The sequence below is a fragment of the Ostreococcus lucimarinus genome, chromosome 11 (assembly GCF_000092065.1).
Source record: "Ostreococcus lucimarinus CCE9901 chromosome 11, complete sequence".
NCBI lineage: Eukaryota > Viridiplantae > Chlorophyta > Mamiellophyceae > Mamiellales > Bathycoccaceae > Ostreococcus > Ostreococcus sp. 'lucimarinus'.
Window position 1 is genome coordinate 380173 of NC_009365.1, and position 12447 is coordinate 392619.

Genomic DNA, 12447 nt, shown 5'->3' on the forward strand with positions numbered 1-12447 from the left:
CGCCGAGCGAAGGATGGCGACGGCGCGAACGGCGACGGCGCGAACGGCGACGGTGACGACGCGAAGACGCGCGCGCGCGAGGTCAGGGCGACGCGCGGGCGCGCGGGCGCGCCGAGCGCGGGCGCGAGGGGAAGATGAGGCGGCGGCGAGGGACGCGGGCGAGACGGCGACGCTCGCGGCGCTCGCGCTGGCGCCGAAGGAGGTGGTGGACGCGATCTCGGTGCCGGCGGAGCTGGTGGAGGTGCGGGCGTACGTGCGGTGGGAAGAGGCGGGGATGCCGAGCGATACCACGGACGCGTGGCGACAGCGGGAGTACGATGAGGCGCTGTTGGATTTGAAGATTGAACTCTTGCGAGGGACGACGATGAACGAGATTCGAGCGCGGTATAAGATGGCGCCCGTGGAGGGCGGCGACGCGAAGATGTTCAATGAAGACGCGGATTTGGCGCGAAGGGTGAAGGCGGCGGCGGTGATGAAGGTGCGCGCGAGCGTGGATGAGGTGCAGGGGGCGCACGAGGAAACGGAGACGATTGAATTCATCGAGAGCGTCGTCGTCGAGGACGCCGTCGTCGAGGATGGAGAACCGGAAGCCGCCGCGGCGGATGACGACGCCGAAGAGGCTGAAACCGTCGCGAGTGAGGTGGAAGATGCGATCGCGGCGGCGATGGAGAACGCTGTGGCGGAAGACACGGACGCCATCGTCGACGTCTTCGCCGCGCTCACCGAAGAAGAAATCGCCGACATGGAGGCGTCTTTTAGCGCGCAGGCGACGTGGTCCACGCGCGAAGAACTCGTGGCGGCGATCACGGCGACGCCGAGCGCTGAAGACGATAACGAAGTCGATCTGCTCAAAGATCTCGAAGAGACAAAGCTCGCGCTTTCGGCAAGCGAGGAGGCGCTGCAAAAGACGAAGACAGAGCTCGAGGACATTGAAGCCGAAATCGTCGTCTTGCAGGCGACTTCCGACAAGGCGCTCGCGGAGATGAAAGAAGGGTGGGCCGCCGAAGTCAGTCACCTCGAAGCGCAGCTCAAGCAAGCGGTCGCGCGTGTGGGGATGGATGAAGGTGAAATTGCCGCGCAAATCGCCAAGTTTGAGCGAGACGCCGAGGAAGCGAGGAGAAGGGTCGAGGCGCTCGAGGCTGAAAAAGCCGTCGTCGCCAAGCAGCTCGAAGATACAAAGGTTGCGCAAATCAAGGCTGAGGCCGTACGTGACGCCAACTCGGAGGTGATTTTGATGCTTAAAAAGGAGTTGGAATCCACCAAGGACGAGCTGCGCGAGATGAAGTCGAACTCGGTGTCGGAGAAGGAGTTCACGGCGATGCAGAGCGAACTCGACCGCGCCTGGGAAGCCGCGGCGGAGCTCCAAACGATGTGGGATAACGACCGTAAGGTTATTGAGTTCTTAACTAAATCCATCGACGACGAAAAGGTGAAGAAGGAGGCTCGACAAGGACTCAATATTCCCGTCGCCGCAAAAGGACTTTTGAGCTGGGCGCGCACCACCATCAGCAAGCGCGCGAACGACGTCTCCGTCGTCTCGCAGCAAACGCTCGAGACTGTCTCTCAAGCGTATCAAGAACTCGAAGCGTCGACTGGTGAATTCAGCGACGACGTCATTTCGGACGATTCCGAGTCGGATTTCATGCGCGACATGTAATCTCCCCCGACCGCGCTCGAGAGAGCGCCGTCTTGTGTTATGTTTGCAATTTCATCGAGCGATGATCAAAATACGTACGTTCGAGCTAATGTTCTTACAGGCTACACGTTCGTCCCCGTTCGGCGACCTAAGCGCGTCTCGATTCGCGCGATACCTAATCTCCACTCCTCCCTCGCGTCCCGCGTTCTACGCCCAAATCGTCGCGAACGCCTCTCGCAGACACCGCGCCTTCGCCACCGCTCGCCCGTCGAACCCGCACGCCCTCGCGATCGCCGCCGCCCGCGCCTTCCTTCCCTCCTCTGTGTTTTCATCGTAATCCAAGCTCGTTTTCTCCAACCCTCGTCGCACCGCGCTCGTCGGCACCGGCTGCGCGACGACGTCTCCGTTCGCCGTCTCCGGCGCGTACCCCTCCCCCGCGTCCATCGCCTCCGCCGTCTCCCCCATCGCCGCGCGTCCCTCGTCTCGCGCGCGCGCCGCGTACCGCGCGATCTCGCTCGCGTTCCGTCGCTTGTGCTCCGCGATCGCGCTCTCCGTCGCGCTCGCGTCGACGCCCTCCGTGAGGTTGAAGATCAATTCCTCCACCCGCTCGAGGTGATCGTTCCACGCGCGCAGGCTCTCGAAGTCCGACTGCCGCGCGTTGAACACCGCGAGGACGCGCTGTCGCGCGCGCGTCGCCCGCGCGAGGAGATCCATCGCGCGTCGCGCGTCGCGCGTCGCGCACTGCGGACGCGACCGGGACACCGCGTCACATGTCGACGCCGGACGACGCCATCGGCGAGCGCGCCGCGCGCGCGCTTCGCGCGCTCGTCGAGACGTACGCGTTCGACGTCGCGGACGCCCTGAGCGTCGTCCGCGCGCTGCCGACGAGCGAGGACGGGGACGATTTAGAAGATTTGAAGCGATGCGTCGACCGGCTGCTCGACGAGCGCGGGTGCGTCGATAACGGCGGGCCGGCGCTCGGGATGACGCGGACGTGCGCGCACGGGGCGCGCGTCGACGCGAGGCGCGCGCGGGAGGCGTGCGAGGCGTGCGAGGCGTGCGGGACGAGGCGGGAGCTGTGGCGGTGCCTGACGTGCGGCGACGCGTCGTGCGGGAGGTACGCGAACGGACACTCGAGGGCGCACGCGCGAGCGTCGGAGGGGGGGTGCGTCGTGATGCTGAGTTGGGACGATCTGTCGGTGTGGTGCCACGAGTGCGAGAGCTACGTGGACCCGGAGAGCTCGGCGGCTTTGCGGGCGTGCGTCGCGGCGGCGGCGCTAGCCAAATTTGGCGACCGGGACGGCGGGGGGGCGGTTTAGGTTAGACGACGGGAGGGGACGCGCGGCGCGGTGGACGGTGAAAATGCGCTAGTTTAGTGCTGTAATTTCAATGTATCTTCGCTAGTGAGTGTCGTGGGTTCTAGTTTTCGGGGTCTTCGCGGGTCTCCCCCATTTTCGCCATTCGGTCGATGCGGCGTCCCATGTTGTACAAGGCATCCTGCGTGTAACGCGGCATGTCGGCCCAGAAGTGGTACTCAGACTTGGCCAAGTCTGGATCGTCAAACATCACGCTGTAGCTGAGATCATGCGGGGTCGGTTTCCAACCTTCACCCGACCATTTCTCGGCGTAGCGCGCGATCTCGGCTTCGCACGCTTCGACGCGACGCTTGTCGAATTCGCTCAACTCTTCTCCGGCATCGCGTTTCGCCTCGATTGAACTCAGGATGCCGCGTAACTCGATGGTTCTATCGTCATCGGCTTCTCTGCAAACGCGAATGACCTCTTTGACGCGCCACTCCGGATCCTCCTTGTCAGTTTCTTGAATCGCCAGGTGATTCCACGTGTGACTCGGCGAAACCTCGTATTGCCACTTTTGGATCGATTGTTCACTGAATGGACGCAAGTATTCGCCGAGGCCGGTAGCCTGCTTGAAAGTCTCAGCATTTCTAAATTTGGGCTCATCTTTTGTGATGTCGACGTTGTAGTATTTGGCCGCGGCTTTGATTTTCTCCTTCGGATCTGCAATCGAACGCATTCCGATGAGGTCCTCCGTCGCCTCCGTGGGAAGGACTTTCGCGGGCGTATCCGGTCCAATCGTCGAGAACTCACCCTTGGGTGGATGAGCCGCGAGGATTTCTTCGAACTCGGCCAAAGAAAGCGTCTCGTTTTCAATCAAGCGATCCACCATCGCGTTGACTGCGTCCTCGTGCGCGGCGATGATCGCCAAACAGTTTGCCTCCGCTTCTTGAAGAATCTGAACCATCTTGCGCTCGGCGTATTGATAGTGATCGGGGACTACCTCTCTGATCGGACCTGCAATCGTCAACAGTTCGTCCAAGGGCATCAACTCTCCAGATTTAGACACCGCACCTTGCAAGCGCGCCACTCGTCTCTCCGACTTGTTCAAATGCTTCGGGTCGTATGTGTACGTCGTCATCATGCCGGGCTGCCCCAAGCCAAAGTTTACGATCATATTTCGAAGCAAATCATTCGCTTCGCAAACATCTTCCGAACCGCGAGTGCTCGCCTCTCCAAACAACACTTTTTCGCAGGAGCGGCCCGCGAGCAAAACTTGCACGCGCTCGCACATTCGCGCGCGCGTAGGATATCGGTAATCCTCGTCACGCTTTCTCTGGATCAGCGTAATCGCTGGCTCGAAACCTCGCGGAATGATGGAAATCATCTCGATGTCTTCGATGAGACCGTTGCTCTTATGGAGCAAGTTCTGGACCAGGGCGTGGCCGACTTCGTGCGCCGCGAGTTTGCGCGTCGTCACGCTTTCCTTGGGGTGTGCTGTAAGACGAATGCCGCTCACGACGCGCTCAACGGCATCCAAGACGTCGTGCTCTTCGATCTGTTCACCCTGGCGTCGCACGCAGTGCACCGCGGCTTCGTTGCAAATGTTTGCAATCTCGGCGCCCGACAAACCGGGAAGGTTCTGCGCCAATCGCTTGGTGTCAATTTCTGGGTTGCAGTTTCGCTTGGACAAGTGAATCTGCAAAATCTTAGCCCGTGCCTCGACGTTTGGAAGGCCGACGCGAACTTTACGATCGAATCGACCTGGCCGCAACAGCGCGGGATCGAGTAAATCGGCTCGGTTTGTCGCGCCGATGAAGACGACGCCAGTGTCTGGCGTGAAACCATCCATCTCCGTGAGAAGCTGATTCAGCGTTTGTTCGTGCTCTTCCGTGCCACGCGTGCCAGCAGCGGCGCGTTTCGTGCCTAACGCATCGATTTCGTCGACGAATATCAAGCACGGCGCGTTGATGCGCGCGCGTTTAAATAAATCTCTCACTCGAGCCGCGCCGACGCCGACGATGATTTCAACAAACTCAGAGCCAGACATGGAGTAGAACGGCACTTTGGCTTCACCCGCGATCGCCTTCGCGATCAGCGTCTTACCAACGCCCGGGCCTCCTTCCATGAGCAAACCCTTGGGGGGCCTAGCGCCAACCTTGGCGAAACGCTCGGGTTCCTTTAAAAAGGCGACGACTTCCTCCAAATCTTCTATGATGTTCTCCAACCCACCAACGTCTTCCAAAGTCACGTCCACCGTGCCGTCTCGCCTCGCACCCGCGCGGGACTGCGCAAACTGCATCGCCTGGAACTGATCTTGCGGCACCGACGTCCTACGGACGATGCCCAAGTAAATCGAACCGATCATAAACGCCAAGCCGCCGACGGAGTACGCCAAAAACTCCATCCCACTGTACGACGACGGTCGCCATTTCTGATGATACGTGTACCACGTCCCGAGTCTATCGCATTTGTCCAACAGCGCGGCGTCCATCGTGTTGGTCAGCGTGTTGAGGTAGTACTGCTTCCCCTTCGACCCCTTCATGGTGACCAAGTAATACCTCGATCGCGGAATCTTTCGCAACCTCTCCGGTGGGAACCACCCAAACTGCGGCGCGTCCCACACCTGAAACGACTTCACCAGTCCTTTATCCACCGCCCGCACGAATTCTTGCATCGTCATCTCATCGTACGACTTCCAATTCGGCTCCTCGTCGATCGGCGCTCCCAAGCTCTGCGTGCTCACGTAGTCGCTCGTCCCCTTCACGTCCCCCTCCATCGGCCCTTTCTTCGCCATTCTCCGCTTCGCCTTCTCACTGAACAGCTTATACTGCTCATCCTGCTCGCGCTGCATCTGCTGAAACTCCTCGTCCGTCATCCCTCGCGGTTTCACCAACCCTCTCGCGCGCGTCCTCTCGCCTCGCCGTCCGCTCGCCTCCGCGTCCCGTCCTCGCCCTCTCGCGCGCACCACTCGCCTCGTCACCGTTCCCGCGCCCACCGCGCGCGCGAACGCCCGTCCATCGTCGTCTTCACCGCGCGCGTCCCCGCCGCCGTCCCGCGTCGTCGCCATCGCGCCCACCGTCCGTCGCCGCCCTTCGCGCCCTGACCTACGTCCCGCGCCTTCGTTCGCGCGTCGCGCTCGATCGCATCGCGTCGCCGCCGCGCGCGGTCGCGCAGTCGCGCGCGCGCTCGACATCGCGCGCGTCGGATCGCTCGGCGCCGCGCGTCGCGCGTCGCGCCGCGGTGCGCGCGCGTCGATCGAATCCGCGCGAGGTTTTCGACGGCGCGATGTGGTCCGTGTGTTTCATTAATGAGTCTCGCCGTGCTGGTCCGTGTGTTTCATTAATGAGTCTCGCCGCGCGCGTCGTCGCGCGGCGTCGCCGACGCGCGCGGCGGACGGCGGCGCGTCGAGACGACGGGCGCGATCGCGCGCGTGCGAACGTCGAGCGCGCGACGCGCGCGACGGCGCGGACGAACGATCGGATCGGAAAGGATTCGAATAGGACGTCGCGGACTTTGATTCGACGTGATTTGATTTGATTTCGAAACGGGACGGCGAGACAGACGACGCGCGCGACGAGGGCGCGGCGAGGATGGATTCGGTGACGTCGGTGTTTGGAAATTGGTTCTCGAGCGCGCGGGACGACGGGAGCGAGAGCGACGACGGGAGCGATGCGGCGGCGCGGGAGGCGGGATCAGAGAAGAGCGACGACGCGCGGGACGAGGACGGGGCGACGAGGGCGGACGAGGACGCGGAGGCGAGGGCGTTGCTGCCGCCGGCGACGACGCTGCATCCGTACGAGGACGTCAGACGATCGGTGGAGGGATTAGGGACGAGGAGACACGATCACGATTATCCGTCGGGGCTGACGAACGGGGGGAACACGTGCTTCGCGGCGTCGGCGTTGCAGTGCTTGCGACGGGCGACGCCGCTCACGGCGTGGTTCGACGGCGTGGAAAAGTTTCACGACGTCGCGCGGTGCGCGGAGACGAGGAAGTTTTGCGTGGTGTGCGAGTATTCGCAACATTTGGAACGCGCGATGGCGTCGAGGGACGCGCACAGCATAGGGAGGTTGACGAAGGACATTAGCAAGGTGGCGAGACAGTTTAGACGCGGGCGGCAGGAGGATTCGCACGAGTTCATCAACGCGCTGTTGGACGCGATGCACGTGATTTTTTTGAAGGATCTCGGAGGAGAGAAGAAGTACGATTTGCGCACGCGAGAGACGACGGTCATTTATCACGTCTTCGGTGGGTATACCCTGGGCACGGTGAAGTGCTTGGAGTGCGGGTACGTGAGCAAGAATTTTCAAAGCACGCTCGACATTCCGCTCGAGGTGACGGGAAAGATTGGCTCCGTCGAGGAGGCGCTTCGAGAAAACTTTTGCACGGAGGAAGTCCTCAGTGGTTCGAACAAGTACAAGTGCTCGAAGTGCAAGGCGTTGGTACGGGCGAAGAAGGGATCGAAAATCCACGTGTCGCCGAATATTTTAACCATTCCTCTAAAACGGTACTCCACTGGACGGTTCAGCAAGATTACAAAGTACATCAAGTATCCGTCCAACTTTTCGCTGGCTGAGTTCATGAGCGATGATGCCCCGTATGAAGTCACGGCTCCAGAGTATGAGCTTTTCGGTGTATTGGTTCATCAAGACTTTTACGCCAGCGCGCACTCTGGACATTACGTGGCGTACGTAAAGTTGCGAGACGATTCCTGGGTGCTGTGCAACGATAGTCGCGTGTCGCCGTCTTCCGAAAAGGATGCGATGAAGCAAAAGGCGTACATATTGTTCTACGAGCGCGTGCACGCGAGAGGTGCACCACCATTGCGCCCGGCGGGATACTTGGACGAGCTCCGAGCGGCGCGCGACGCCGAACGTGCGGCGACGGCGATGAAGTGCGAAGACGCGGGGGAGGAACAGTTGACTTCTCGGTTCGATTCGATGAGTGTGAGCGCCACCGCGGTAGATACGGTGAGCGCTTCGTCGACGCGTCCTACGAGATCTCCCGTCGTTGTCGCCGAGGAGGTCTCCGAGGAACCGTCAGTGCACATGGAAACGGTGAACGTCGAAAACGGTCGAGAGTTGCGCGTATCGGTCACTTTGCCTGGTTGTCGCAGCGCTCGCGATATCGAAGTCGAGCTCAGCATGGGGCAGCACGATGTGCCGTCATCGCTTATTATCAAGGCCCCAATGTTGTACGCGACGCCGGTGAAGGTTCACCTGCCGCCGAACGTGGAAGATCCCGTGAAGAGCTCGTTCGTGCGCAAGACGTCAGAGTATCGCGTGCGGTTTCCGGTTCGCGAGTGACGCTGAGTAAAATATTTAGACTGTAACAACAAAGTACTGTATTGCAGTAACATTAAATGCAGCAAAACGTGGATAAAACGTGGATAAGATGAACCTACTTTTTCAAGAGCGCCAAAAACGCGTCGACGCACGCCTTGGACGATGCGGGATTTTGACCGGTGACGAGCTTGCCGTCGGTGACGGCGTTGGGCGTCCAGTCGGCGGCGCCGTTGAATTGCGCGCCCAATTTCTTGAACTCGGTCTCGAGCAAGACGGGCACCTTCTCCGCCAACCCAACCGCGGTTTCCTCGGCGTCCGTGAAGCACGTCGCGTTCGTCCCCTTCAGAATCGAGTCGCCGTTGGGCTTTTTACACGCCAACAGCGCCACCGGGCCGTGGCAATCCGCCGCCACCGGCTTATCCGCGGCCAGCGTCTCTTCGATCACGCGCGTCAACGTCGCGTTATTCAAGAAATCGACGCACGTCCCGTGACCACCGGCGAGATAAATCCCAGCGTAATGCCCGGATTTCACGCCCTTCAAAGCCTTGGCGTTCGCCAACGCCTTCTTCGCGTCCTCGTCGTCGTAAAACTTTTGACAATCCGCGGTAAAGAAATCCCCCGACTCGCTCGCGGAATCGATCGGCACCTTCCCGCCCTTCACGGACACGACGTCCACCGCGAATCCGGCGTCGAGCAGCGCGTAATACGGCGTCGCGATCTCCTCGAGCCACGCCCCCGTCGCGTGTCCATCCACTGTTCGATTCGCGCGCGCCGTCAGTCGTCGTCGTCGTCGCGTCGCGTCGCGTCGCACGCACTGGAATCCGCGGACGTGCACACGATGGCGATCGTCCGCTCGCGTCGTTTCGATTGCTTCCCGCCCATGGCGCGCGCGACGAGTTTTGCGGGCGTCGGCATTCGCATCGCGATCGATCGCGAATCGCATCGAATTCCGACGTCGACGAGGTCGCGACGCGCGCGCCCGTCGGTCGCGCGACGTCGCGCGCGGGCGCGCGGGCGGGCGATTTTTTTAGGTTGAAACCTAACGCAAACTAGGTTTTCCACTCGTAGGATATTTTTCTCGGCGCGTCGTTCGAGGCGACGCGGTGTCGACGGGACGCGAAACGACACAACGACCGCCCGTCACCTCGCGACGCGCGAAACGCTCGCGCGCGATGACGCTCGCGGACGCGCGCGACGGGGACGCGGCGTTCGAAGCGAACAGAGTCGCCGGGAACGCGGCGTACGACCGCGAGGCGTTCGTCGAGGCGACGGCGCGCTACACGGAGTGCGTCGAAGCGCTGGAGAAACGCCTCGGTTCGGCGGAGGGCGAAGGCACGGCGCGGCGCGCGTGCGCGATTCGCGCGAACCGCGCGGCGTGTTTCGTGAAGCGCGGTAAGCACGCGCTCGCGATGGAGGACGCGTCGTGGGTGATCGCGCGACCGCTCGAGGCGGGGGCGGGGATTCTCGCCAAGGCGCTGTACAGGCGCGCGCGCGCGCGCGAAGGCGTCGGCGACGTCGAGGCGGCGTTGGCCGATTTGCGGGCGGCGGAAAAGATCGATCCACACGATGCGTTGATTCAAAGCGCATTGAATAATTTCACGTCGGTGTTCCACATCGCCGTCGTTCTCGATAGAGCGTCGCCGGAGGTGCTCGCGAGACAGCCCGCGTGGCGAAATTTCAAGCCAGAGACGAGGCCGTAGATGAGCCGCGCTCGCAACTGCAGTTCGCTTAAATTACAATCCCTCGCGATTCTTCGCTTGGTCATCCTCTTCTAGCGCCACGAGCGTGGCGTCCACGAGTCTCTCGAGGACTTGGGATAGACGCGCGATGCGCCCGCCTTGCTCCGCGTTCTCCTTGACGGCGCTCGGCAACGTCTCCACCGTTTCCGCGATTTTCGTCGCCAGCGAGCTGATTTTCGATTCTATGATGGTTCGAATCGCTTTGCGTTCGCGCTCGAACGACGCGCACTTGGCCTCGAGCTGTTCGCATCTCGCGCTGGCGTCGTTTCGGCGTTGGGCGGTGAGCGCTTCCAATCGCAAGCGCACGTTATCGGCTTCAATCTCTTGTAAGGAATCTCGCTGCTCGTTGTTTTGCGTCTCAAGATACGCGACTTTCGCACGCAGAAGTTTCAACTCCGACATCGCGTCGTCGCTTTTCCCGTTACCCGATTCCGATTCGCTTTCGCTCCCGACCCATCCGCCGAGCGCGGCGCGAAGACCGCCGCTCAACTGCGCGTGGAGTTGCGTCTCCTTCACCGCCGCGCGCTTGATACCGAATAGCTCCGCCGTTTTCGCATCTAGAGCATCCTCGAGTAGAGCTTTCTGCTCTTCGCACGCGCGAACTTGATCTTGCAATGCGTCGATGCGTTCGTCGCGTTCGCGCAGTCGAGCCGTGAGGCCGAGCATGATGTCGCGCTGCTTCAACAACACTCCCTTGTACCGTTCGACCTCGCGCGTGGAGTCACCAGCCTCGGCGCGCTCGGCTTCGATGCTTTTAAGCTTTCGCTCGTATTCCGCGCGTATCGCAGCCACGCTCGAGGGGTCGTCGCCGCCGAGCAATTGACTCTGCATCTCGGAGATGCGCTTTTCTAAATTTCTCTTCTCTTGCTTTTCGATGAGAAATTCTTGCGATCGCATTTCGAGTTCGGTGATCGCGCGCAGCTTATCCGCCTCTGCGCGGCGTCGTTGCTCGTCCACCTCGAGTAATCGACGTTTATCCACTAAATCTTTCGTACGTGTGTCCAACTCGGTGCGCAACTGCCTGAGCTCGCGCTCGTACTTGCGCAACAGCGACTTTTGATCTAAATCCTCATTCAGCGTCGCCGTATTCTTAATCTCCTTCGCACGACTGGCGAATTTCAACGTCGACAGCGACTCCGCGAAAGCTTCGAGCGCGGGCGAAACCATGGCGATGACGGTGGTTATGCAGTTACCGCCGAGTGAATCTTCCAAAATGCGCGTCAATTTGGAATCACGATACGGAATGTGCGATCGACCTTTGCTATCCGTCAAGGCGCTGATGACGTTGCCGAGCGCGCTCAGGCTTTGATTAATCTTTTTACTCTCGTCCAGCCGTTTTCCCGTGGCCCCGGTTAACGACACGCGCTCAGATCCCGCCAAATCAACCAAGTTAAGTTTACCGACGGTGATGCTCTGTCGCTGCGCCGGAGCGCCCTCACCCACGTCCACACCGTCCACAGGTTCGTCATCCTCGGTCGTGCTGTGTTCTATGATGATGGTGAATACGGCGTGCGATCGCGACGAGAGCTCGTTCATCTTCGTCGACCCCGTCGCTCGAAGTTGCGCCCCGCGCTCGAGCAAACCGTAAATTTCACTCGGCGTCCGCACGACCCATTCCGATTGACCTTCCACGAACACGCCGCGCTTCTTGTCCTCGCGAATGTTCAAATTCGTTCTCTCGGGTTTCAACAAATCGCTCACCGTCTCGTTGTAAATCTGCAAGTAACTCACGCGCACGAGATACTTTGACCGCGCGTGCGAGTCCTTGGCGATGTAATCGAAGATGTCCTCAATCGCGCGCGGAATGATCCCCCTTTCGCGCCCATCCGTCACCGGCGCGTTCCCCGGCAACCCAAACCGCTGTTGTCCATACGCCAACATCGTTCCTCGATCACCCTCCATCGTGTACGTCTTCCCCGTCCCCGTCTGTCCGTACGCCAACACCGTGGCGTTGTATCCTCGCAGCGCGTTCAGCGTCGCCGGCTTCGCGCTTCTCGCGTACACCTCCTCCTGCGTCGCCCTCTCGTCGTACACCGCGTCGAATCCAAACTCATACGTCCTCTGTCGTTCGTGCGCGCCGTCATCCGCGAACGTCCCTCCCTCCCCGTTCCCCGCGAGCGCTCGCTCGCCGCCCGCGCTCGCCGCGCACGCCTTCCCGCCGCGCGTCGCCGCCACCGCGCGTTGATACGCCCCTCGCCCCTCGCGCGTCTCTCGCCGCAGCGCGGGTCGCACGCGTATCATCACCTCCACGTTCGACGTCGACGTCGACGTCCCTCGCGCCGCGTCGTCGTCCCCCGTCGCGCGTCGGTTCGAACGCGCGGCGTCGGCATCCGCATCCGCATCCGCATCCGCATCCGCATCGTCGTCGTCGTCGTCGTCGCGCGCGTCGTCGTCGCGATTCCGATCTCGCGCGTCGTCGAGCGCGCGACGCTCGACGTCGAGGGCGTCCATCGCGCGCGCGCCGCGCGGCGCCGTGCCGCTGTGCCGCG

General features: G+C 61.4%; 8 protein-coding genes across 8 annotated transcripts; 4 read left to right on the forward strand and 4 right to left on the reverse strand.

The window, feature by feature from the left end:
• Positions 1-13: 13 nt before the first annotated feature.
• Positions 14-1657, forward strand: OSTLU_26521 (predicted protein; the record flags this gene model as incomplete). Its single annotated transcript, XM_001420285.1, has 1 exon — positions 14-1657. One exon carries the CDS (start codon positions 14-16, stop codon positions 1655-1657), a length of 1644 nt encoding a protein of 547 aa, XP_001420322.1.
• A 186-nt stretch (positions 1658-1843) lies between these two features.
• OSTLU_26522 (predicted protein) lies at positions 1844-2350 on the reverse strand (the record flags this gene model as incomplete). Its single annotated transcript, XM_001420455.1, has 1 exon — positions 1844-2350. The coding sequence occupies one exon, from the start codon at positions 2348-2350 to the stop codon at positions 1844-1846; it is 507 nt and encodes a 168-aa protein (XP_001420492.1).
• Positions 2351-2619: 269 nt separating this feature from the next.
• Positions 2620-2955, forward strand: OSTLU_26523 (predicted protein; the record flags this gene model as incomplete). Its single annotated transcript, XM_001420286.1, has 1 exon — positions 2620-2955. One exon carries the CDS (start codon positions 2620-2622, stop codon positions 2953-2955), a length of 336 nt encoding a protein of 111 aa, XP_001420323.1.
• Positions 2956-3754: 799 nt separating this feature from the next.
• Positions 3755-5338, reverse strand: OSTLU_44098 (predicted protein; the record flags this gene model as incomplete). The annotated part of the gene is made up of 2 exons (XM_001420456.1): positions 3755-3898; positions 4001-5338. Coding segments are annotated over 2 exons (1482 nt in total), but the record flags the coding sequence as incomplete, so codon positions are not given.
• A 1453-nt stretch (positions 5339-6791) lies between these two features.
• On the forward strand, positions 6792-7727 carry OSTLU_4512 (predicted protein; the record flags this gene model as incomplete). Its single annotated transcript, XM_001420287.1, has 1 exon — positions 6792-7727. A coding segment is annotated over one exon (936 nt), but the record flags the coding sequence as incomplete, so codon positions are not given.
• A 607-nt stretch (positions 7728-8334) lies between these two features.
• OSTLU_17365 (predicted protein) lies at positions 8335-9101 on the reverse strand (the record flags this gene model as incomplete). The annotated part of the gene is made up of 2 exons (XM_001420457.1): positions 8335-8972; positions 9035-9101. The coding sequence occupies 2 exons, from the start codon at positions 9099-9101 to the stop codon at positions 8335-8337; spliced, it is 705 nt and encodes a 234-aa protein (XP_001420494.1).
• Positions 9102-9391: 290 nt separating this feature from the next.
• Positions 9392-9919, forward strand: OSTLU_93459 (predicted protein; the record flags this gene model as incomplete). The annotated part of the gene is made up of 1 exon (XM_001420288.1): positions 9392-9919. The coding sequence occupies one exon, from the start codon at positions 9392-9394 to the stop codon at positions 9917-9919; it is 528 nt and encodes a 175-aa protein (XP_001420325.1).
• Positions 9920-10951: 1032 nt separating this feature from the next.
• Positions 10952-12199, reverse strand: OSTLU_44108 (predicted protein; the record flags this gene model as incomplete). The annotated part of the gene is made up of 1 exon (XM_001420458.1): positions 10952-12199. A coding segment is annotated over one exon (1248 nt), but the record flags the coding sequence as incomplete, so codon positions are not given.
• Positions 12200-12447: the final 248 nt, after the last annotated feature.